Source organism: Nelumbo lutea, chromosome 6, assembly GCF_056320005.1.
Source record: "Nelumbo lutea isolate HS-2025 chromosome 6, American lotus-T2T, whole genome shotgun sequence".
NCBI lineage: Eukaryota > Viridiplantae > Streptophyta > Magnoliopsida > Proteales > Nelumbonaceae > Nelumbo > Nelumbo lutea.
In genome coordinates, this window is record NC_142689.1 from 2275354 (window position 1) to 2300134 (window position 24781).

At 38.8% G+C, this 24781-nt stretch overlaps 1 protein-coding gene, 1 long non-coding RNA gene and 1 pseudogene across 9 annotated transcripts; 1 reads left to right on the forward strand and 2 right to left on the reverse strand.

Annotated features, from left to right (window-relative positions):
* The first annotated feature begins 44 nt into the window (after positions 1 to 44).
* LOC148846791 (3-oxoacyl-[acyl-carrier-protein] synthase II, chloroplastic-like) lies at positions 45 to 22852 on the forward strand. Of its 7 annotated transcripts, none has more exons than XM_088950643.1 (14): positions 45 to 846; positions 4449 to 4654; positions 4731 to 4934; positions 6303 to 6413; positions 6511 to 6606; positions 7184 to 7229; positions 7343 to 7422; positions 9771 to 9839; positions 9953 to 10037; positions 10391 to 10545; positions 10637 to 10717; positions 21399 to 21458; positions 22008 to 22120; positions 22532 to 22852. In XM_088950643.1, the coding sequence occupies exons 1-14, from the start codon at positions 459 to 461 to the stop codon at positions 22620 to 22622; spliced, it is 1785 nt and encodes a 594-aa protein (XP_088806769.1). In that variant the 5' UTR covers positions 45 to 458; the 3' UTR covers positions 22623 to 22852. The 7 variants fall into 7 exon arrangements, with proteins under 7 accessions (XP_088806769.1, XP_088806773.1, XP_088806774.1 ...); XM_088950647.1 differs by lacking the exon at positions 22532 to 22852 and adding an exon at positions 22213 to 22388 and having other exon boundaries at positions 22008 to 22128; XM_088950648.1 differs by lacking the exon at positions 22532 to 22852 and adding an exon at positions 22221 to 22388 and having other exon boundaries at positions 22008 to 22128.
* LOC148846792 (uncharacterized) lies at positions 13982 to 16414 on the reverse strand. Its single transcript, XR_016100953.1, has 2 exons — positions 14596 to 16414; positions 13982 to 14272 (listed from the first exon to the last, which is right to left on the reverse strand). It is a non-coding gene; the product is annotated as an uncharacterized LOC148846792 (long non-coding RNA).
* LOC148846793 (zinc finger protein CONSTANS-LIKE 14 pseudogene) lies at positions 17853 to 19218 on the reverse strand (annotated as a pseudogene). The gene has a single exon (XR_016100952.1). The product of XR_016100952.1 is annotated as a zinc finger protein CONSTANS-LIKE 14 pseudogene (transcript).
* Positions 22853 to 24781: the final 1929 nt, after the last annotated feature.

Sequence of the window (24781 nt, forward strand, 5' to 3'; positions counted from 1 at the left end):
GGTTTTTTACTAATTTTACCACTCAGTCTTTTTTCATAATATTTGGTACCAAGTATATGCGTAGAAGTTCAGGAATTTACCCTAAAATAATCTACATTGATTTCATTTTTTTTTTCTGGTCATAGGTCCCTCTCAGTCCTTTTTACTTGGATCATCACTTGCTCACTGAGCACTTGTAGTTCTTCTTCTAGCACGGCTCAGATTCACCAATGCCGGGCATTTGAGATGGCTTCAAATCGATGAGAACTTCTATTTCTCTTCTACTTCTGGTTTTCCGTCAGAGTGAACATTACTAGCTTATTCGTCTCGAGAAGCCCAGAAAAACGCATCCCTTCTCATCAATGGAGGCGGCGTTTTTCTTAGCCTAGATTGGATTTCCTCGAGTACTGGGTTCCGAGTTTCTTCTTTGATCAATCTGGGTTTTGGTTTGATCTTCTGGGTTGGTATCTGCTTCTCCAATGGCAGCCTCCTCTGTTGCTTCTCCTCTTTGTACGTGGCTCGTCGCTGCTTGCATGTCGGTTGCTTACGAGAAAGAATACTCTCTGAAGCCTTCTTCCTTTCAGTCTTCGAAGAGATTGAGCAGGTGGGCTATGAGAAGGAAACTTGTCTCGAAATGTAGTGCTGGTGGCTATGATTTTCCAGGAAACTTGATTTCGGCCTTCTGTGGATCGAGTATTCAAGGTCTAATGAGTTCTTGTTTGGCGTTCGAGCCGTGCGAGGAGTATTATAGTTCCAAAGGTCTGTCTTCTTTGTCATTCTTTGGTGACAATGGGTTCTCGCTGTTTGGGTCTAGGAACGGGTCACTGACTCGTAGGCAAAGGCGAATGAACCGAAGCGCTCACTCTGGTAATCGGTTGTTTATTTTATTCTCTGTGCCGCTGTACTTTAATTAATTTTCATTTGTTTTGGACCGTTTGGTTGAATTAGAGGTCATGTTTGAGCTTTTAATAATTGATCTATTCCGTTACCAGACCCTAATCCAATATATATGAAGCTTGTTTTATGTAATTCAGTCTTTATATATTTTGCCTATTTTTATATAAATGGAGTAGTCTAATATGCCTTTTCAACTCCTTTCGGTGGTATTTGGTTTAATGGTTTATCAAGTCTTAACATCTGCTGTTCAGTGAAATTTGGCATTGTTTTCAGAGAGATGTCTGGATGCAATTATTGAGATGTAACTCCTGAGGACGTTTTCATCCGATTTACTAGTGTTTCCATATCTTAAAGGTTCCTGGATTATTCATTAAAGTAAGGTTATCAAAAGAGGTTTGGAATGGTGACCTTAGTGCTGAGATTTTTTTTCATCGCCCTTAGTTTTTATTCCCGCTCCCCTTGTTTCCCATCAATTGGGCAAGGTTGTATTACTGAAGGAGAACGGGGAATTCATGACACTATTACTAGTTCCTCGAATAGGCTCCCTACATGGAGCAAACTCCCACAAGAGAAATAACTAATAAAGCATTATCTTTATTCATCAACTCAACATGCTTTCTCTAATACAAAAGAGGCCTTATTCATAAACTCAGTTCACTTTGGCTCCTTTTAGAAAGGAGGAAATCCTTCTTTTCATGGTGAACACCAGAACCACAAGAAAGTACATAAAGCAAGCAAGAATGAAAATAGAATAAACTTGAATCTCATCACCAATTGAATCAAGCCCAGTAGATATGTTATCCCTTGGATAGATAACTGAAACCCTTTCTATTAAATCAAGCCCAGTAGATATGTTATTAATTTTGACTCCTATTAGGATTGACATACAACTCCAGTGCTCTGTAATAGGATTCTAAAACCAACTAAAACTAAATTCTAACTGACAAATCTATTGTGTAATTATGAAGAACAATATTGGGTTCCTATGAGATCCATATAACCGAATATAGCTATCTTGTAGTTTGATATCAACAATACCAAGAACCAACCATGTTAAGAAATCAAAGTTATATTTTTTTTGAGAAAAGTTAACAATTTTAGTGAAGAAAGGAGAGGTACACAAGAGTGTGTACAAATACAAGAGAGGGGCGAGTCCCCTGAGAATTACACAGGAGGGCAGGAATCACAGTACAGAGACTCTAGAATAACTCCTAATATTGCTAGACGATCTGCCATTACATTTAGTTCCCTTGGGATCCAGGTTAGAGAAACATTCAAAGGAGCCAGGAGGTCCCTTGCCTCTGATAGGAAGTGACTAAGTTTCCAAGGTCCAGTTTCCTGTTGTTCCAACCATCTTATAGTATTGGCTGAGTCACATTCAATCGAGAAGCTTTGGATACCCAGTTTGCTGACTAGGCGAATCCCTGTTAGAGCTGCTAACACTTCTGCCTTTGTTGAGTCAGCTATCCCAACCGGACCACTATAAACCCAGCATGTGTGGCCATTCTCATCTCTTAGAATTCCTCCAATGCCGGCAGCTCCGGGGTTACCATAAGCACTTCCATCAAAGTTGAGAGTCCAGATTGCTTCCCTTCTAACTAAAGGAGCTCTGGTAGAGAGTGGGGTAGGAGGGGAAGAAACCAGGAAGTTATATGTGTTTCTGCTGAGATCATTGAGACTAACTCCTATAAACTCCTCTGAACTAGAGGCCCACAAGTTGCAGTAGTGGTTGATGTGGCTGATCAGTTCACCTTTAGATTTGGACCTATTTTCAAACAGACGATTGTTTCTTTCCTCCCAAATTCCCCAAAGAACAGTGTGCAGTATTATCAACCAATAGGTCTTACCTCTCTTGCTCAGACCTATTCCTTGCCACTGAGAAATCAGATCCTGCAGATGCTTAGGAGCCACCCAACTGAAGCCGACTAACTGGAGAAAGAAGTTCTAGATGCTGCTAGCTACCTGGCAGTGTATGAAGAGGTGGTCTGTTGTCTTTCCTTCACATAAGCATAGTGTACAGACGTGAGGGGAGAAATGAAAGTTATCTGGAGTTCATAGGATTTGTCATGACTTTTTATTTTTGCCCAAGGAATATTGGAACTGTGTGGATGCTCCATCATCAGAAATTACAAGACAACAGATTAACATTTGAGGGGTTACAATTCTTTTTTCAGCTAACGAGATGATGAACCAACCAAATATTGACAAGGACGCCTATATGCACTAAGAAAATGGAGTGCCCCTTGAAAGGAGAATTTGATCCTTATTGGCTCAGACCAACTTTGCCTAAAAGGGTGGGATTTGCATGAGCTCTTTTAGCACACCTCTTGACCTCCCAAGTACGCATCAGAATCACATTCTCACATCCTAGTTGTTAAAATGAAAATTCTCAGGCATTTAAGTATCTTCTAAATAAGACCATATCTTCTTAGTTTTACTGACATTGAAATTTCTTACTGATGCATCTCTTTTTGTGTGTTGAAATAAATGTCCTTAGAGAATTCAAAGCCTCACATACTACCTCTCCTAACACTATCTATATAGTTAGTTGAGAGAATATATCTAAAAATTCCCAAACTTTGTAACCATATGCTTGTTGTCTCAACAAGCTTTCTGCCTCTTCCCAATTCTCACAACCACTTGCAAGTGAGTGTGTTTATTAATTGTTTTCATTGTTTGAAGGCCTGGACTTCGTGATTCCTTGAGGCTAATCACCTTGCTCCACTCCAAGTTCTTTCTATCCTGCTTTCACATGTCCAAAGAAGCAGGACCTGGAGTTGAATTGAATTGTTGTTGGAGTGTCAAAGTTGAAAAGCTCCAAAATTTGGTCAACTAACATCCTTGGGGACTCTCTTGCAAGGTGAATGGATCAGGCTCAGTTGTACACGGGTTCTGTCCTGGTCAATGTTTTAAAAGGTGTGGGAGGCGTGCTTCTAGGCAAGGTGCTCTCAAAACGTCTCAAGGCCCATGCTGGAAGTGTTTATGCTTTTGAGGTGTACACCTCAGGTGCATGAGGCTTGCCAGAGGTGCATGCCTCATGTGACTCATGCACACTTCATACATACAGAAAAGAAAGGAGGGATAAAAGAAAGAAAAAACAAGAAAAGGAAAAACATCTTTCAAGAAAGATGTTTTGTGTATTTTCCTCCAGGTAGTGGAATGCTTGCGTCATGCCTCCCTACTTTGAATTGGTCCCGGTGGGTACTGGGTAGATATTTTGTGTATTTTCCTCTTGTTTTTTGTTATGTTTGGGATAGCCTTCTTCTTTGAAGTTGTCTGATTGGATGCCTCTTTCTAGGGGAAGTCTTTTCTTATCCACCTTCTATCAAATCTGCTTCAGATTTAGTTTCTGAACTAATATTACATCTGATTCTTTAGGAAGCATATATAATTATGTTGCTAATGATGGTGGATTAGATTGTGATATCCCAGCTTGAAATAGCTAAGTTGTCCACATGAAGGAATGGAACAGAAAAATAAACTGGCTATCTCTTTAACATTTGATACTATACGTTGCCAATCGTGGCCTTTCCTACTGGTCAGGTTTGGTGGTTAACTACTTGTTGTTGCAGGAAAAACCATGGCTGTAGCTGTACAACCTGCAAAGGAAGTCACAACAAAGAAGAAGCTTCCTACCAATAAAAGGAAAGTTGTTGTAACAGGGATGGGTGTGGTGACTCCAGTTGGTCATAATCCAGATGTCTTCTACAATAATCTGCTTGAAGGAATTAGTGGCATAAGTGAGATAGAGGCATTTGACTGTGCCCATTTTCCAACGGTATATTGTCATAACTAATCTTTCTTCTACTGAAATAAGTGGCTCATTTTGATCTTGATGCTAGTTCTTGTTATAGAGAATTGCTGGGGAAATCAAGTTTTTCTCAACAGATGGATGGGTTGCACCTAAACTTTCTAAAAGGGCCGATAAATTCATGCTGTACATGCTCACAGCTGGCAAGAAAGCCTTGGCAGATGGTGGAATTACAGAAGATGTCATGGCTGAATTAGATAAATCTAGATGTGGGGTTTTAATTGGCTCTGCAATGGGTGGCATGAAGGTAAACAGCCTTTCTTTCTTTCTTTTTTTTGATAAAAAACAGCTTTTCTGAAGATAGGTGAATTGTAATACTTGAAAATGAATAATAAAAAAAAAAGATTCTTGCAGGCCGAAGATGCATCTAAGCATATCAGTTCTGATTTTCTCTCTCTCTCTCTCAATTCTACATGACTTCATAAGGGCCTCAGTTATGTTTCATGTTTGAAGTGATGCAACAAGGAACAACATGAAACTGAGGCTTCCTTTCCAAATCATGTGGCTATTTGATCATTTTGATGGCATACCTCTATTTTTTTTTTTGAAAAAGATGGTAACTTTATTAATGAAATAGAGGGTACATAAGAAGATGTACACAGAAATTACAACTCAAGAGTTAAGTAGGAAGAGAACTATCACTAAACAAGACACCCCTGTGAGCACCAGCTTTTTCTAGACCATCCACATCAGTGTTTAGCTCCCTAGGGATCCAACCCAGCTGTGCATTTAGGTTGAGAAGGATATCCCTTGCTTCAGCCAAGAAATGAGCTAAAGCCCATGGACCACTGCCAGAGTCAGCTAGCCATTTGATGGTATTTGCTGAATCTCCTTTTATGGTGATGTTCTGAAAACCCAGATCTCTTGCAATCCTGATTCCAGTTAGTGCTGCCATAATTTCAGCCTTTGTTGAAGAGGCTATCCCAGATCTCTTGCAATCCTGAATCTCCTCTATGTTAAGGCACTTCTGACAGTAAGCTGCATCTTATTTTAAATTGCATCATGTGCAGTGTTGCATGGACATGGGCATTGCCCAAGAGTCTGACTTGGCAAGATGAGAAAACATGGACTCATGCCTCATGGACATGTCCATTGAAAAGTATATAATATTAAAATAACTAATTCCTTTTTGAATTCTAACATTAGATACCTACAAAAAAATGTTGCCTTTGTCACTAAGTGATAGTTAATACGAAAAATAGATTCATATTGTAGATTAGCTGTTCGTTTTTGTAAAATTAGCTAGGAGATAAAAAGGAAATGCCATGTAGAAGTGAATCCAAGAAATGCCGGACTCAGATGCATGTCTGACACTGACACATCCATTTAGGAGAGTCCATGAAACACTGTTCATGTGGTAATTATATTGTTCCTTTGACTTGTAAAAAATAACATGGGCTAATTACTAATCTACCACAGAAATCTTCTAGAAAAGAAATGATCCAGAGCTCCCTAAATGTGTCCCATATTAGCCACTGATATGTAGATTTTGAAATTCATTTTCTATGTTTGTCTGGAAATGCTACCACATCAAAACTTTCGCTGAGCAAGAAAATATTTCTTCAAAATTTGCCAATACTTATCCTTTTTGGGCCACTGGTTTTTCTTTGTCCAGGTCTTTAATGATGCAATAGAAGCTCTAAGAGTTTCATATAAGAAGATGAATCCCTTTTGCGTACCTTTTGCTACTACAAATATGGGCTCTGCAATGCTTGCTATGGATTTGGTAATCTTGAAGTTAATACTGCAGGAACACGTCCATGATGGATATTTAAATTATGGATGCAATCCTTTTAGTTGTTTATTTAACTACACAACTGCAGGGATGGATGGGCCCAAATTATTCAATCTCAACTGCTTGTGCAACAAGCAATTTTTGTATACTAAATGCGGCAAACCACATTATCAGAGGTGAAGCTGTAAGTACCCATTGTAATTTATCTCATTTAGTAGAGGCCATGTGCTAGCTTTCTCTGTTCCGAGTTCTGACTATACTGTTAGACCTGTTTATCATCATCATCATCATCCAAACCTTATCCCATTGGCTACATGAATCCTGTTTTGCCATTTAGTTCTGTTTAATGCCATACCCATCGTTAAATTATGAGTGCTTAAATCATTTCTTGTTACTAAAATCTATGTCCTTTTTGGTCTACCCTAGCTCTTTTAGCCCCTTAAACTTGCAACAGATCACTTCTTACTGCTTAGACCTGTTATTTCTTCATTTTCCTTATTCAAATAAAAAATAATTATAAGCTAGAGTGAAAAAAATAATTTTATCATTTGTTGATAGACTAGCCAGATGGGGTGTTTGTGGTATGTTTACACTGGGGCAATTAATTGATGAAGGTGTCAGTCTTGTAAATTTTCCCTTCCTGTCTGAGGGTATCCTTCCTTTTTGTGCTCATCTCTCATTATGATCACTTTTCTTTTGTTGATAAAAATTTACATTTTCTCTAATCTCTATCTCTGCCTAAATTTGTTTGGAGCCTGCAGGACATGATGCTTTGTGGTGGTTCTGATGCAGCAATTATACCTATTGGTATTTATTTCTTCTTTCTCTTTGTTGATGTGTGTAAGACGTATTCAATTTTAGTAACCATAGTGTCATTGTTTTCATTATGTTTTTTTTTTTTTTTTTTTTTTTTTCTGCAGGCTTGGGAGGTTTTGTTGCATGCAGAGCACTCTCACAGAGAAACAATGATCCAACTAAAGCTTCGTGCCCTTGGGATATTGTAACAATAAGTCAACTTTATTCTTTTTCCTTTTCAAGACATATACAAATAAATTCATGAAGTTCTGATTCTATATATATATTTGAAAAGAGTTCTGATTCAAAATATGGATCAGTCAATATGCAAAATATGAAGTTCTGATGGGCATATATCGTAAATTATCTAGTAAACATAGTAGTGGGTTTCTAATAAATTATCCAATGATTTTTTGGTTGAGAGACAAAAAAGACTTCATAGAAATGGGTGAATTTTGAAACTATTCTGTAGTTAAACTTTTGCTTGTTGGATCTATCAATTCCCAGCACAGTTGGTGTACTAATTATAACTCAGAAAAGAGTCTTGGGCGGAGGGGCATGAAGCCTCAATAGTTGCCGCATGGGCTTCTTGTGGGGAAGCAGTGTCTTGGGTGGAGAAAGGGTTCATGGAAAAGTCGTGGGCTGGTTTGAACTCTGAGGAGACCTTTAAAGAGTGCGAGAACAGGAGAACCCGTTTGCTTATTGGGGAGGTAAGTATTGATCTTCATGCTTTGCTTGTGAGGGGGAGGTTGTTGAGATAGGGTCTTTGCTGGTCTTGAATTATAAGAAAACGGTAATGCATTGACAGAAGATTTCATTCTGTTAGGCACTGAAGGAGTGGGTATTGTTGGTCAAAATGGTGATGGTTTGGTGGAGGTCTGAGAGGAGAAATGTGAAGTGAGTTTGTTGGCAAGAAATGCATGTTCTGTTTCCTCTTTGAATGGTTCTTTGAAGGCTGAAGCGCGGATTGGGGATGAGACAGAGAGGATGTTGAGGCTGCAATCAGATGGTGTTGCTAGAGACTTGGAAGATGTTGGTCCAGTTAATGTTGCAGAAGTTGTTTTTGGTAGACTGGGTAAAGATCTGGGTAGGAAAAGAAAAGAGGATGGGAAGTGCTTGCTTTTAAAAAGGGGATAAAGAGGGTTGCAAGATTTTGATAAACCCAAAAAAGATGAAGAGTTCAAAAAATAGTCAGTTGGTGCATGTGAATGTGATGAAGGTGTTTTCTCAGTTGAAGGAAGGTGTTTGTGGCGCTGGCCTGTCTAATAAATTTAAAAGGGGGTATAAGAGAAAGAAATGTAAATGAAAGGGTAAAATGGGGGTGCCAAAGGAGTCTCGGTTTAATCAAACTCGTGATTTAGGTTTGGAGGAGTCTGAAGCTGTTCTTGAATGCCAAGTCAACAATAGTGATCAATCTTTGGATCAAGAGGCAGGGGAAGATGGTTCTAAAGCTAGAGTGGGGATCGAGGATATCACCGTTCAGGCATTTGGGGTAAGAAAATATAAAAGTCAACTTTTTGAAGATGATAAAGAAGAAGATATGGGTTCAGCTGATTCACCACAAGAGAGGGAAGTGGAATTTGACAAAACTTATGCTGTTCAGAGAAGGATAGAGTTGGAAGAAGTTGTTAATAAGGAGGTGGAGGTGTGCAAAATCTTGGGTTTACGTTTTATAGGAGGTGATGATTTTGCAAGGAAAGTTTTTATAGAAATGGAAGAAAATGGAGGACAAGGTTGGGGAAAGAAGAAATCAGATAAAGAAGGGGAAGGGAGTGACATTTGAAGAATGATCCTTTTTGTGTTTTGTCTGGGAATGGGAGGAGTTGTTGTTGGGTGGGTGGAGTCTTTTTTCATTGTGTAGGGGAGCTTGTGGAATTTGTTTTTGTATGAGTGTCTTTAGGGGTGCTCTTTTCTTTTTCCTTGGGGTGATTTCTTATCACCAATTGTTTTTTTGGATAATTAACATAATTTTATTAATGATAGCATAAAGTACAATAGAAAGGAGGGAGGGGTAAAATCTTTTAACCCTCCCTGAGAATGATATTCATGTTACAACAGTGCCCAAAAAAGACTCTCTCTTCCCACCCCTTGTTTGGCAAGTGGGTCAGCAAAGGAGTTTGCACTTCTCTTAATCCATTGAAACTTAATTTCCATGCCTTGAGTCAGCTGTTTAAATTTCTTTTATTTTCATTTAAAAATTTCCAGAATCCCATCTCTTCATTCTGCAACCATTCTATTGTTGTATCTCTTTCTTTTTCCTTAATGAATTTTCTTTTTTATTTATCTTGTAAAAAACTCAGAAAAGAGTCATAACCAACAAGCATCACATTTATTTCTCTGGACTGGATCTATCACACTACTGGTGCAGCTTGAACTCATCAAGGGAAGCAGTCTGTTAGTCTGATAGAGGCTTGTGAGGTCACAAGTCACAACCTAAAATTGAATGCTTGTAGTCCACCCTTTTATAAAGTACTAGTGTCTAGTGATAGTATTTTATAGTTTGCTTGTTCTTATATGTTTACTAAAACACGGGAAGGGGTTTGTGATTGACAGAATCGTGATGGATTTGTCATGGGAGAGGGAGCTGGTGTCCTGCTTTTGGAAGAGTTAGAACATGCCAAGGTTCAGTTCCACTTAGTGTTTTCATAAAAGACTACATTAGAGATGATCACTTGAATATCTTATTTTGTCATGAATATTTTTCCATTTTAAGTTCTTTTTCTCTGGTTCTACAGAAAAGAGGTGCAAGTGTATATGCAGAATTTCTTGGTGGAAGTTTCACATGCGATGCTTATCACATGACTGAACCTCATCCTGATGGTATTTAATCAAATATTTTTTACCATGATAAGCTATCTTTATAGAAAGTTGCAGTATTCTGAAAATGCAGGGACAGCTATATTTTCATCTTTCTTTTTTATTGCCTTGTTTTTACCTATTATTTGTATTTTACTTGTTTCATATAATGTAATTCTATTTATTTATGTATGCTCTTTTTTATACAATATCTTTATATGAAATTGTGAACTAAGAATTATGTAACTATGTATAAGACTAGTCCATTGGGTTTCGTGGGGGGGGGGAGGCGGGTACTTTGTTTTGTATTTGTACTTGATATCTAGAGGAAGGCATATTCAATGATGGTTATTACCTTCTTCCATTTGTAAAAACAGGGGCAGGTGTTGTTCTGTGTATAGAAAAAGCCTTAGCTCAATCTGGGGTGGCCAGGGAAGACATCAATTATGTAAATGCACATGCTACATCAACACAATCTGGTGACCTAAAAGAGTACCAAGCACTTATTCGCTGTTTTGGTCAGAATCCTGAGGTAATAAGCTTGTTTTTGTTTTCTAGTTTTTTATTCCATAATGCAATTATATTCAGAGTCACTGTATTCTATGTTTGAGCATACTTTGCAGTTGAGAGTGAACTCCACAAAATCCATGACTGGTCACCTACTAGGAGCAGCAGGTGCTGTTGAAGCCGTTGCAACGGTGCAGGTAAAGAAGTTTTAAAATTGGTGAATACTTGTACTTCCAATTTGTACGTGTCATGGAATGCTGCAATTTTGTATATTTAATTCATGAGATGGCTAAATAATATGTGGTTATCAGATGCTTGTGAGTAATTACCACTAAACCATAATGTTAAATTTCCTAGGCTACAAGGAGCAATAATATTTTATCATCAGATGCTTGTTGTGGAATACTTCCAAATTTGTACATCTCATGGAATGCTACAATTTTGTGTATTCAATTCATGAGATGGCTAAATAATATTTGATTATTAGATCTTTGTTGTGAGTAATTACCACTAAACTATAATGTTAAATTTCCTGGGCCACAAGGGGCAATAATTCTTGATCATGAGATGCTTGTCATGGAATACTTCTACTTTCTGAAGTTGTACAAGTTATGGAATGCTACAAATTTGTGTATTTAACTTTAAGATGGCTAAATAATATTTAATCTGTTATCAGTGTAGTGATGGAAGAGAAAAGAAAAGGAGAAGAGAGAAGAGAGAGAGCAGAAGAGAGGAGAAAAGATTGAGAGTCAAAAAGCTTGTTGGCGGCGCCAACTATTTTGTTATATATACTAGGGCGGCAACAACTAAAATAATAAAAGGGTAAAAGTACAATAGTACCCCTACGATACTATACTTGGGAAAATAAAAGCTTTCAACACTCCCCCTCAAGTTGGGACATAGATGTCAATCATGCCCAACTTGTCACATAAATCATGATGCCGTGAGTGGTGTAGCCCTTTTTTAAAGATGCTTGCAAGTTGATCCTCAGAGCTGACATAAGGAGTACACACTTCCCCTGTGACAACTTTCTCTCTAATGAAGTGTTTTTCGACTTCGATATGTTTAGTTCTATCATGCAGCACGGGATTAGCAGCAATGTTTATGGTTACTTTGTTATCACAAAATAGGGTCATAGGTATGTTCATTGGAAAACCCAACTCACTCAACAAATTCTTTAGCCACATAATTTCAGCCACTTCATGAGCCATTGCCTGATATTCAGCTTCAACACTAGATCTAGGTACCACATTCTACTTTGTGCTTCTCCAGGTAACTAGATTTCTTCCTATGAAGGTACAATAGCCACTAGTTGACTTTCTGTCATTTAGGGATCCTACCCCATCTGCATCAGTGTACATTTCAACTTTCAAATGTCTGTGCTTTTGAAACAACAAACCAACACCTAGGAACTTCTTAAGATATCTGAGAACCCTTTCTGCTGCTTCAAGGTAAGTGGTCTTGGGAGAATGCATGAATTGGCTAAGAACACCAACTACATAAGCAATGTTGGGGCGGGTCATAGAAAGATATAACAATCTTCCTGTAAGTCTCTGAAACTGTTTCACATCCTTGATAGGTTCACCTTGACAGTCACCTAATTTGTGGTTAGGATCAATAGGGGAATCAACTGGCTTCACTCCCAATTTTCCTGTATCATGGAGTAGATCTAGGACATATTTCTTTTAGGAAATGAAGATACCCTTTTGTGAGCGGGCAACTTCAATTCCAAGGAAGTATCTTAGAGGACCTAGATCCTTTACTTCAAACTGTGTAGCAAGAAAAATCTTCAACTTTTGGATTTTATCATTCCAATCGTCAGTGATAATTATATCATCAAGATATACTATAAGAGCAGCAATTTTTCCTTCCCCTCTTTTCACAAACAATGTGTGATCAGATTGACATTGCCTGTATCCTTTATGCTTAACCGCTGCATGGAACTTGCTGAACTAGGCTCTCGGTGATTGTTTCAGCCCGTATAATGACTTCTTCAACCTGCACACTTTCTGTTCATTGCCTTGAGCCCGAAAACCAGGGGGTTGTACCATGTAAACTTCCTCTTCAAGGTCACCATTTAGGAATGCATTCTTGATATCAAGTTGATGTAGATCTCAATCAAGATTAGCAGCAAGGGAGAACAGGACTCTAATGAAGTTCATCTTGGCAACGGGTGCAAAAGTCTTTGCATAATCAACTCCATACACTTGTGTAAACCCCTTTGCCACTAAATGAGCTTTATACCTCTCTACCGTGCCATCAACCCTATGTTTGACTGTGAACATCCATTTACATCCAACTTGATCCTTTCCCTTAGGAAGATCTACTAGTTCCCATGTGCCATTTTTATGTAGAGCATTAATTTCTTCCTTCATAGCATCTGTCCATTCAGGTGCTAAAAGAGCTTTTGCCACATTCTTGGGGATAGGAACACTGTCAATGGAAGTGAGAAAGGCCCGAAAAGAGGGTGAAATGTTTTCATAGGAAACAAAGTGGGAAATGAGTGTTTCATAGGAAACAAAGTGGGAAATGTTTTCATAGGAAACAGAGGTATCAATAGCAATAGGGTCAGGGACATCGATAGGAACCAAGATACCTGAGTGAGTATGATTCGCCCCCGGAGAGTTTGATGGCATTGGAGGTACAACTTCTAGGTTCTCCACAACTTTTGCACTTGCTTGGCCTTTGTGACGACGAAAGAAGGCATGAAAAGGAGGAGGGAGTTGAACCAGTTTCTTCTCATTCCTACACTCCCCCTGAGGAGAAACAGGGAAAAAAGGCTCACTCTCAAAGAAAGAGGCGTCCATGGAAACATAAAACTTCCGAGAAACAAGATAAAAACAACGGTATCCCTTCTGAGTGAAAGAATACCCCAGGAAGATGCAAGGAATAGCGTGAGGGTCTAATTTTCCATGAGTGGGTGACAGATTTTGGACAAAACAACGACAACCAAACACACGAGGAGGAACGGAAAGAAGGGGAGCCTTAGGAAAAAGAAGCTGATATGGGGCTTTGCACTCTAACCAATGAGAGGGCATACGGTTGATGAGATAGGTAGCACAAAGGACAACCTTAGGCCAAAATTGTTTTGGGACATTCATATGGATTAGTGAACCCCGGGCCACTTCAAGGAGGTGTCGGTTCATTCTTTCGGCAACACCATTTTGTTGTGGTGTTTGGGCACAAGAGCTATGGTGAAGTGAACCACGTGAAACAAAAAATTCTGTGAGATCACTATGAAAATACTCTTTGGCATTATCTGATTGAAAAAATTGGATTTCAGTTTGAAATTGGGTGAAGATCCGCTGAAAATCTTGGATAATTTTTGGTACTTCATTCCTTGTCCGCGTGGGATATACCCATGTATATCTAGAATAATCATCAATAATGGTAATAAAATACTTGTAGCCACTCTCAAATGGTAAAGTAGCAGGACCCCACACATCAGAATGAACAATGTGAAAAGGAAATTAAGATTTATTATTCTTTGAAGAAAAATGAGTTCTACACTGCTAACTCAATTGACAAGTTTGACAAGAAAAATCTGAAATTGACACCGACTTAAACAATTCTGGAAACACCACTTTTAAAGATTCAAAAGATAAATGACCAAGACGACAATGCCATAAATAAACTTGACTCTTATAGGACTAACTCTTAGACTCTATGACTTGAAGACCAGTCTTATTCTCCAGCATGTAAAGTCCATCCACCATACATCCTCTACCAATCGTCTTCCTTGAGGCAAGATCCTGGATCACACAATAATAAGGGAAAAAAGTAATTGAGAAGTTTAAGAAATTACTAATACTACTAAAAAACAAGAAATTAATGGAAAATTTCAGGGCATGTAAAACATCCGAGAGTGTAAGGCCAAAAGGAAGAGAAATGGTTTCTTGACCAGCTATGGTAGTGTATGATCCATCAGCTAGTCTCACCTTGTCTCTTCTAGAAAGGAGGTGATAGGTTTGAAAGTAAGAGGACATACTAGTCATGTGTTTAGACGCTCCAGAATCAATGATCCAGGGAATGTCAGGGGGATGAGATGCAAGATGGAAGGTTGTGGCAGAGTTACCTGATGTAGATGCAAATGAAGTTGAAGGAGGAGCATCCATTTGACGAATTGCTCTACCATAGATCTCTAAATGATCATGGAAGGAATTAATAATATCGTCCCTTGGGTCAAATCTAGAGACGTGAGTTGGTGTCACAGTAGTAGTGGGGGGCTGATTTTCTTGAAAGGCCATGTTTGCCATGGTGTTCTTTCTTGTACTTTGCTGTCCTGACTTTTTATTCAAATCTGAACCTTGCTTCTTATTCAAATCTTGAGCCCATTTTGGTTTCCCATGGAATCCCAACATGTATCTTGGGTGTGTTGGGGTTTTTGGCAATGAGTACACCACAGTTTGTCTTTGTCATCCGCCATTTCTTGAGAGTAAAGGTGTTCCCACCACCTGTAATCACACTTCCTTTTGCTGCCAATCGAACTGCATACCCTCCAGAACTGTTCATCAAATTCCTTCTACTTTCTTCTGATTGTACAAGAGCATAAACTTCCTAGATGGAGGGAAGATCCTTGCTACCTAGGATTTGAGCTTTGATGGATTCATATGCCGGATTCAAGCCATGTATAAAAGCAAACACTCTCTGCTGAGATGCAAGTTTCTTGTATAATTTTGCATCTTCATCACGCTTCTAGTCCACACTCTGATAATGATCTAACTCCTTACAGACAGAGGTCAGGTCTGAGTAGTACACAAAAAGACACCTCTCCCCCTGTTTATAAGTGGATGATTCTGCCTGTAACTGATAAATCTTTGCATAGTAACGCAGCTCAAAATATGTTGATTTTTCCTATTCCCAGATTTCATTTGTCGTTTCAGCCCACATAAAGTTCCTTCTTATTTGGGGTTGCATAGACACTAAAAGTTAGGACATAACCATGCTGTTCTCCTGGTTCCATCTGTCATATTCAGCACTCCCAGAATTGGGTTCTTTGATTCTCCCATTTATATAACCTATCTTTTCCCTTGCGGTAATGTACAGCTTGATTCCTCTTAACCATTCCAAATAATTTAAACTGTCAAGAGGAATAACAGTCACGGGAAAGGATAGATCCGCATCCCCACTCATTCTATTCGACATTGAGGAAACACTGGATGTAGCAGAATCTTCACCACTCATGATTTCAGATTCAATAAAACACTCTTAAAGGGGGTACACAGCCTTAAAAAAATCCTAACACTAAGGGATAAAGGAAAACCCCTCTTTTCTTTGGAAACACCTCATTTCTGTAAAACACAGGTGTTGTTACAGCACTAACAGGTCATCCTTTGACCTACAGAATTAACACGTGTCGCCACAGTGCATACAGGTCATCTCTTGACCAATGCATCAACAGGAAGGCTGTTACAGCAAGTACAGATCACTTTCTGACCTTCAGTTCACCATAGAAGCTGCTGTTGCAGCACACAAAATCTGTTACAGCAAAAGTCACTTTCTGACCTCCAGTTCACCACAAAAGCTTCTGTTGCAGTACACAAAAGGTCCTCACAACCTATAGTTTTACAGGGATCAGCCGACCCCACAAAAAAGGAAAGAAAAAGGTGCGGATCACCTCACATTTAATCAGCAGATCTAGTACACACTACCAGAAAAAAGGAGAGGGGGAAAAGTTACTTCAGTTCATGAGATCTTCAATCAGCCAAACAATAGTTGAGGGCGGCAGATCTGGAAATCTGGTGCAAAGAAAACTGTTCACTCGATTTCTCCTTTCAGATCTGATAGCCCTGCTCTGATACTATGTTATCAGTGCAGTGATGGAAGAGAAAAGAAGAGGAGAAGAGAGAAGAGAGAGAGCAGAAGAGAGGAGAAAAGATTGAGTCAAAAAGCTTGCTGGCAGCGCCAGCTATTTTGTTATATATACTAGGGCAACAGCAACTAAAATAAAAAAGGGTAAAAGTACAATAGCACCCCTGCGGTACTATACTTAGGAAAATAAAAGCTTTCAACATGATCATTAGATGCTTGTTATGAGTAATTACATTAAACCATAATGTTAAACTTCCTTTGCTACAACGGTCAATAATACCATTGCTTGTGATTTGAATGTATTACTTCTAACACAAGACTGCTTATGGGCCATTGGTTGTAATCCATTACCCACATGTACGTGAGTCCAACATGTGTGGTCTTCCTTCCATACATTTTCTTATTTGTATTGTCTGATCAAATAAAGTTGGCTGTAATGATTGCTAGACTGTATCAGGTTGCAAAGAGGCTTTTTGTAGATGACAGCTCTAGGCATGCTATTATCTTGGGCTTATTAGAGTGCTTTTTATTCTTCTCTTTTTTCTTATGCAATGTTTTCTCACTTCTTTTAATTAATATATACACATCTAGTCATCTTCTCAGAAAAAATGTTAGATGCCGCCAGTGTTAATCAAATCCTGGTAGAATTCTGGCCTCTTATATCCTAAAAGTTCTGTAATGAGCTGAATATTTTAACTTGTCAACAAGTGCTTGTAGGAGTCTGAGCTAGACTGTTGTACCACAATACATAAATAGGGGTGCAAACTTAGGTTGGGATTTTGTCAAATTTTTACTGGGCCTGAACCCTAACCTGAGCCCGATGTAGTTGCAGTTCAAGTCAGGAATCTGATTTGCAGTCCTATATGTAAACATGCTCAGCATGTCCAAGGGAGCAGTGGAGCCACCCCCTCCACCCCTAAAAAAATGAAGGAAAAACTTATGGGTTTCCTTTTGCATATGCAATGAAACCAATTCCAAATGAAGGAAAAATTTCTTTTTAACATTAAATAATGGGTAAATTACAAAGATCCCCCTGTACTGTGGGGTCTGTGACAAAGATCCCCCTGTACTATGACTGTGAGACAAAGACCCCCTTCTGTTAACTTTCCCTTGAAATCCACCGTTATAATATTTTTTAATCCTTATACTATCCTTGTAACTATTCATCTTCCCCAACCTCACGACACGAACAACAGCGGCCGTAATCCCTTCTACCTCATATTCCTTCACATTTCTCTCTCCATTTCTCTCCTCTGGTTTCTCTTCTTCTCCCTTCCCCTTTTTCTCCTCCCCTTTTTTCTTGCTTTCCTCTGTTTCCGTTCCTCTCAGCCATAACCACCACAACTCCTTGCAGCGGCTAATGGAAAGAAAAAAAGAAACCAATTACAGTCACCATGTAACCATGTTTCTAACATCTACCATAGGTTCGATAAGGAAATTTTAGTTTTTCCTCATGATGCTTGTTTTAAATTCTTCATCCTATTGGAGGCCAGCAAAGAGGAGAGGAGGAGGGGAGAGAGAGAGGAAAATCTACTAATTATTCAAGAACCCAGATAGTTAAATCAGAGAATGAACAACTATAGAAAAACAGAAGATAATAAAGCAAGCCAAGTATCACCGGAACTCGATGACGAGTTAACAAGAGCATGAAATTACACCTGCGCTGCCTAGTCAGAGGGGTTGCAGTCCCAGGGAATATTATCTTCGATGAGACGATTGTTGTTCTCTCTTAGATCTATCCGAGTAGACAATGAGTGGTATCTGTAGCTCCATCACTTCCATCAAGCAACTCCAGATTTTCCATATTGCTCTGTTGGGCAGGTGTCCCAGGAACCAGTCCATCACCGCCTCCCCCTCCGTCAGTGCGTACCGGATCCCGCTTAAGCAGCTCCACAAACTGCTTAAATATCACCTGGGTCTGTTTGCCGCAACTAGAACTCAACCTCTTTGACAAATAGCCGAATCCCGGCACTAGGAACACTCGGATACATGGAAGTACTGCTGTTACCATTCTCACTGGGCAACATCAGACCCTGAAGAGTCATTTCAGCAGATTTGAACACCCAAGAATCATCCGAAACAACTGAATTCAAGGGACCCCAGTTCGGGAACATCATGAAATTGTCACTACCCATCTGCGGAACCTGCGATTGCGGCAGTTGCATGGCATACTTCTTGTTGGCAAGATCAAACCCCCAAATAGAACCGAGTTCAAGCGCCGAAGGGCAGCTGGAGAACCCTTCAACTGGGCAACGCTCGTGTGTGGCGGACAGCGTGCAGTTGCCATGGGCGTCCCAATCGCAATCTTGGCAAAGAACGAGATGATCGGTGGAGCAGCGGACAGAGACGGGTTGGGAAGAGCAATTATCGCAAATCTGAGAACGGAGGTGCTTACGGGATAAGGCGTTAGCAGAGTGGACATGTTGGTCACAGAACAAGCACAGCTTAGCAGAGTCAGCTCTGCAGTATAGAACAGTGATCTCTTCATTGCAGAAATCACAAAGGATGATGCTCTGCGTGGCTCTTGACTTGTTAGGGTTTTGATCCATTATTAACAAATGGAAAGGAAATGAAAAAAGGGAAAAATAAGGAAAAATAAGAAATCGTATAGAGTTAAACCATAAACAAGGAAACGAAAAATCCTAACAGTCTCAGTGGAGCAAGGAATCTAATCTTGGCCGTGGGAGGAAAGTGTTTGTTAATGGAGTACGAAGAGAAGCGAGCCGAAATCCCTAAACAGAACAGAGCATGGAGACATTTATTTGGAGACTTCAAATAAAGATCCCCCTGTTACCATTAGCCGCTGCAATGAGTTGTGGCGGCTATGGCCGAGAGGAACGGAAAACAGAGGGATCACTGCCACTGCTGTTCGTGTCGTGAGGTCGGGGAAGATGAACAGTTACAAGGATAGCATGGAGATTAAAAAATATTATAAGGGCGGATTTCAACGGAAAGCTAACGGAAGGGGGTCTTTGTCTCACAGTTATAGTACCGGGGGGGTCTTTGTTACAAAACAAAGTACGGGGTTCTTTGTCACAGACCCCATAGTACAGGGGGTCTTTGTAATTTACCCTTAAATAATTATAAAAAAACTAAAGAGAATAATCAGTTTGCAGATTTAGATATAAGGCTAAAAGGATCCACTCTAATTTTCACTAGCTTCTTAGCCTTCTTTAAATTATTTCTTTTTCAAAATGTATATGCTTTATTCATTTAACAAATCTTACCATAAGTAACTTTGTAAAGATAACAAAGCTAAGTAAAATCATGGTATCAGCATGAATGATGCTTCTAACCATATGTGTATATGGCATCTCATATCAGTGTTTGTACCTATGATATCTGGATACCTGTACAAGGGTTCTATATTTTATGAGATAACTTCAATTTTTTTTTTGTGTGTAAATTTCATATTGGGTGCCATTCCCAGCTGTCTCCTTGCTGTATCCAGGTAAAATTGGTTTGTACTGGTTTTATAGTTGGACATATTGGGAGCTAGTAACTTATATCTATGTACGTGGGTAATATTTAGTTACTACCATTTTTGGGCATGAGAATTCCCTAAAAGTCAAAACATCAGTTTTAATGGAAATGTTATTTGATAAGGACAGACCTGGGTTGGGTATTTGCTAAAATTTAAAGGGGCCTATTTTATAAAAAAAGGGGTCTAGTCTGAGGGTCTGGTTCTGATACAGTGGAAATTCTTAAAGTAGGGTAGCTATTTTACATCCCTAGTCAAAATGAGGTAAAATTGTGGAAAGATTGGAAACATTGTCACGTGAACAAAATGAAAATTTAGAAGGGTAGTATTTTGGTTGCACCAAATTGTTGGTCTAATGCACTCCGGTAAAGATGAAGTAACTCTTTGTATAAATGGGGTTGTCCTCTCTCTCTCTCTCTCTGTAGGGGTGGCTCTGTTTATTAGTAGGATGCGCATGAATTAACACCTTCAGAAAAAGATAAAAAAGTTTTGATAAATGCATAAATCTAAAAGGCAAAGTGTAAGATGGCATATCGACTGATGGTTGGAGCACCATGCTTAACATTATGGTGGGTGTAGGTCCTAGTCCTATATGAATTATATTGTTGTTTATGACGGAAAACAGTATAATCATATTTGCTGTTCCAATAGTAACTATATGTACAAATATCAATGAAGGAACAAAGAGATCCAAATATGCATAAGGGCCTGTCAATTCACCATTCCAACACTCCTTTCAAAAATAGATAAAGATTCTTATCATCTGGTCTGAATGCTATAGGTTAATAAAATCAATTCTTTTCTGCATGATGCCTTTCTGAACACAGAAAGCATATAGACATTAACAGGTTGCGACTCTAATCCATTTCTGTGTCACTATATTTTCTGCAAAAGAACTAGCACCACAGTCTATGTTACCTGGATATAGCAAGTACATGGCTGGATATGGCATCAAATATGAAATTTACACTAAAAATTTTAGTATCTGACATGATACAACACTCTTGTACGGCATTCAGGTATCGGATACTACAGTTTGTCTTCCACCACAAACCTCCAGAGCCATTTCTTCGACAAGGCTTTGTTTATGAGGGAAATAGGTCGTAGTCTTAACCCTCTTTCCTTGGCAGTAGGCACTTTTCAGACCACCGAATGATACTTATTATGTCATTTGGGTCATCTCATAAAAAGTTCATGGTTATTTAATATTGATAAAGAGGAGATATTTTGAAGTGAATATAATCTGTCCTATTCTCTAAGAGAGAGATTGAGGGAAAATACAAAGCGATAATGTCAGTGGATCATTTCTTAGCGTGATTAAACATATGGTAGATTCTTTAAGGGTGATTACTTCTGTAGCATATGAATTGATGCCGATATTATTTCCTCCATGACCATATTAAGCTATGATCATCAATCAAATCGACATGATACCTTAGCAGGAGACTATCGGATCTTACACACTTGTTTTCTGTGTCTTTCCTTTTTCCTTTTTCTATTTAACTTTTTATTGGTGCAGCTGCAGTTTTATGAACCCCCTCTCTTTTTCTGAGCCCATTCTGAATTGTGCTACCTCTCATATTTAGGCTATACGGACCGGGTGGATCCATCCAAACATCAATCTTGAAAACCCTGACAAAGGCATCGTATGCTCTCTCCTTATACCTTGTTGCTTTATGTAACAGCTATAATTATGTGCTAAAGAGACTGTTTCTTGCCAAATGCCATATGCCTATTATTTCGGTTCATATTTTCATTTATTTATTTTACTTGCGTATACCAGCCTCTGCAGTTATAAGTGAATAAAACATAAGCCACTATAAACAGAAGATGAATTTCAAACGAAATTGTCATGAAACTTAGTCAGTTTGAATCTTCATGTTGGTCTTAACTGCCAGTAATTTATCATTCTAACCTTAGATTTCATTATTCCATTTCTTTTGGGTTCATGTGATCCAGAGGAAAATGTCACTGGCTCAGGTCAGCTAAGTACATGGTCAGCGTTTCTTTTGGGTTCATGTGATCCAAAGGAAAATGTCATTGGCCCAGTTCAGCAAAGTATTAGATCAGTGTCTAGTTCAAGTTGCATGTCTAGTTCAGAACGATGTAAAACACACTGCTGGTGGCTAGAAGTATTGTTGTCTTAGACCATATCACATTGGAAGAAATCTAACGTTGGAGACTTGTGCAATCAGGACACTAATGTGCTAGTTGGCCCGAAGAAGGAAAGGCTGGACATAAAGGTGGCTCTGTCTAATTCCTTTGGATTCGGAGGCCACAACTCATCAATTTTATTTGCTCGTTACAGGTAATCTGGTGAGAAAATCCAACCTTTTGGGGGTAAAGGTATTTGTTGTTGGATTGTTTCGATGTGTTAATTTTTTTTTTTTTTTTTTTGAGGACGGAAGCATGTCAAAGTGTCTGTGTTGTAGTGGGAGGCCCCAGAGGTCTCTTGAGCTCTTGCCTTTTATCTCAACTCAAGGGTAAAAGTATGCCCCTTGGTTTGATAAATTTCTGTACTACAAGGATAGAAGCTACTTATTAATCATAATTTCTTTGGGTTCTTAAAGGACAAACGGGGAAGAAAAATTCTTTGTAAAAAATATTTTTGAGAAATCTGTCGTAGTTTCAGATTTAGGTTACTTGGGATGTAAATTTAGAGGCTGTATGCCACTGGAAACGTGTAGTTCTCACCTGTCTAGGCCCCCTGGACCAACAGATTGGTGAGCCGTCTTCAACGAGATCGGCTTGGTGTTGGTGTTCACAAGATCGTGATCATACCGTTGGCACAACCTTACTGTGAGCACTGAAACTGATTTTGTCTTATACTGAGGTAGCACAGTGATTTGATTGATCAGATGACCCTACCTACTTGTCTCATTGATCGTTGGAACACTTCAGTTTGTTGTGCAAAGTAAGAGCGCTGTCTCGGTGAATGACGGTAAATGCAATGCGAGTGTTTTGCTTGTTACCGACTACTGACTGATTGATTTGGTTTGATAAATTTCTACACGCAGAAACCTTGCATCCTGAACAGGAGAAATTGTTTTGGTTTTTTTGGTTCTCTTTTCCGTTGAGTAATAATAATTTGTGAAAATGAAATATCAAATAATATCCTTTGTAAATACATCTCATCTCATTGGACTGTTACTTTCCGCCTGCCTTCTCCTTGAACCCTTGGACACATCGAAGGCACGTCACTCTTATTTCTTTCTCTACACCATCAAAATAGGCTGTTGGTTGTTGGTACCCCCCACTGGGTGTTCCTTTCTCTTTCGGCTCAATGTTCCCCTCAACAAGGATTCCATAAGAATGTGAAAGATACTACATCTCTTGTTATTTTAAGAGCTTTGTCTGAGGTTGATCGTGTAGGGGGGTGTGTGTGCTCACCATTTTATTTTTTTGGCTCCATCCATGGGGTTTCACAACGGGGAGTTGCCCATCCCCCAAACCAACCAGTTGGCATTGGCATCTTGCAAATGTGGTCACCACGATTTGATGAAAAAAAGAAAAAACCATTATTTGGGAGGTGGGGTTTTAAGATACTGATTAATTGATAAAGCGAAATTCTCACAACATTATGACTTGAGTAACCGTTCCATGATATTGATAATTGATAATTGATGATTAGGATTAGATAGGCACAATGCATGTTCAATGAGCATTTAAAAATTTTTTTGACACTTATCCCATAAAATATCCCTAACCTATTCACTTTTGACAGTTTTTATAATATTTATCAAAGTGCTCATTCAACGTGATTATCATTGTGTGCCTATTAGATTTGGTCCGACTAGTTGCTGGAGTGGGGCCAAACTTGGCTCGGTAGACAGCCACGGCATGCTCACCTTGCTAAAGGCAAGCAAGTGATCCCGGAGTTGAATTGGGGTTGTAGTTATCAAACTCTAATCACTGCAACCTCAAATCAAGTGGTCCAATAATTCAGACCCAAAGACATCATCATGATTCATACGAGGAAAATCCTTGCTTATTCCACTATTCAGCAGCTTCTTTTTAAAATTTGCTATTCTCAAATGAAAATTGATGCAAATCCTAAAGCAGTGGTACGTTTTTTTTTTTTTTTTGTTTTTTTGTTTTCTTTCTTTCTTTCTTTTAATTTGTTTTGTAAGTTCATTTGCATGGGTCACATTGATTTTTAAGATAGCTGAGGCTGGTGTATAAAGAGAATTTTTTCAACGGTGGGCCCGAAACTTGTGCCCATGGGACCCATTAATTGCAATGGGTAGAAAACACTTTTACACTTCTGTTGCTGTTTAAATACTAGATATGGTCCATATGGAAGGAGATTTCTGAAATTTCTTTATATTTTAAATTTCAAAATATAGTTATGTATAATGCCACTACATATATTGAACAAATTCATTTTCTATATTATATTGGTTATTAAAGATGTTAATCAAGTGTCGAATCAATTTAGATCAGTGACTTTATCGAATCAATTTCAAAATATAGTTCTGTCCACGTTTATCACAGACACATGGAGAACATCTCATCTTCTACATATTATGCAGGGGAGATGTTCCCAATTCATGTGGAATAGTGTATTATGGATAGGCGTGGATAGAAGATCTGGAGTCCTTTTAAATAAACATTTTTTTTTAGAATTGAAGTCGGGAATAAGGAGTTACTTACAAATCCGAATAGGGAGGGATGAGGAGTATCGGTAGTATCCAGTATGGTCCCCACCTCGAACCTACATATGGGGGGTGGCGGTGCTGTTTTTCAAAATAAAAGCAACTGTCACATCCGCTTTGGGCATTAGGCTTCAAAATATGCCAGAAAAAGAGGCCCGGTTCAAGAAATCATAAAGAAGACTTGGAACCGCGGTCTTTCCTCGAATTTGGTTATGGTTAAAATTTTTGCCGGGAAAACCCGAATGATATGCTTATTGCCCTAATACATAAATAATACATATAAAATCTCAAGTTGCCAGTGAGTGTGATTAATA

Bases quoted from the DNA above. Each gene is read 5' to 3' on its own strand.
- LOC148846791 (XM_088950642.1), top strand. From the start codon at position 459: ATGGCAGCCTCCTCTGTTGCTTCTCCTCTTTGTACGTGGCTCGTCGCT. The intron at 847-4,448 runs GTAATCGGTTGT...TTGTTGTTGCAG, and splicing joins GAACCGAAGCGCTCACTCTG to GAAAAACCATGGCTGTAGCT. The intron at 4,655-4,730 runs GTATATTGTCAT...TTCTTGTTATAG, and splicing joins ACTGTGCCCATTTTCCAACG to AGAATTGCTGGGGAAATCAA.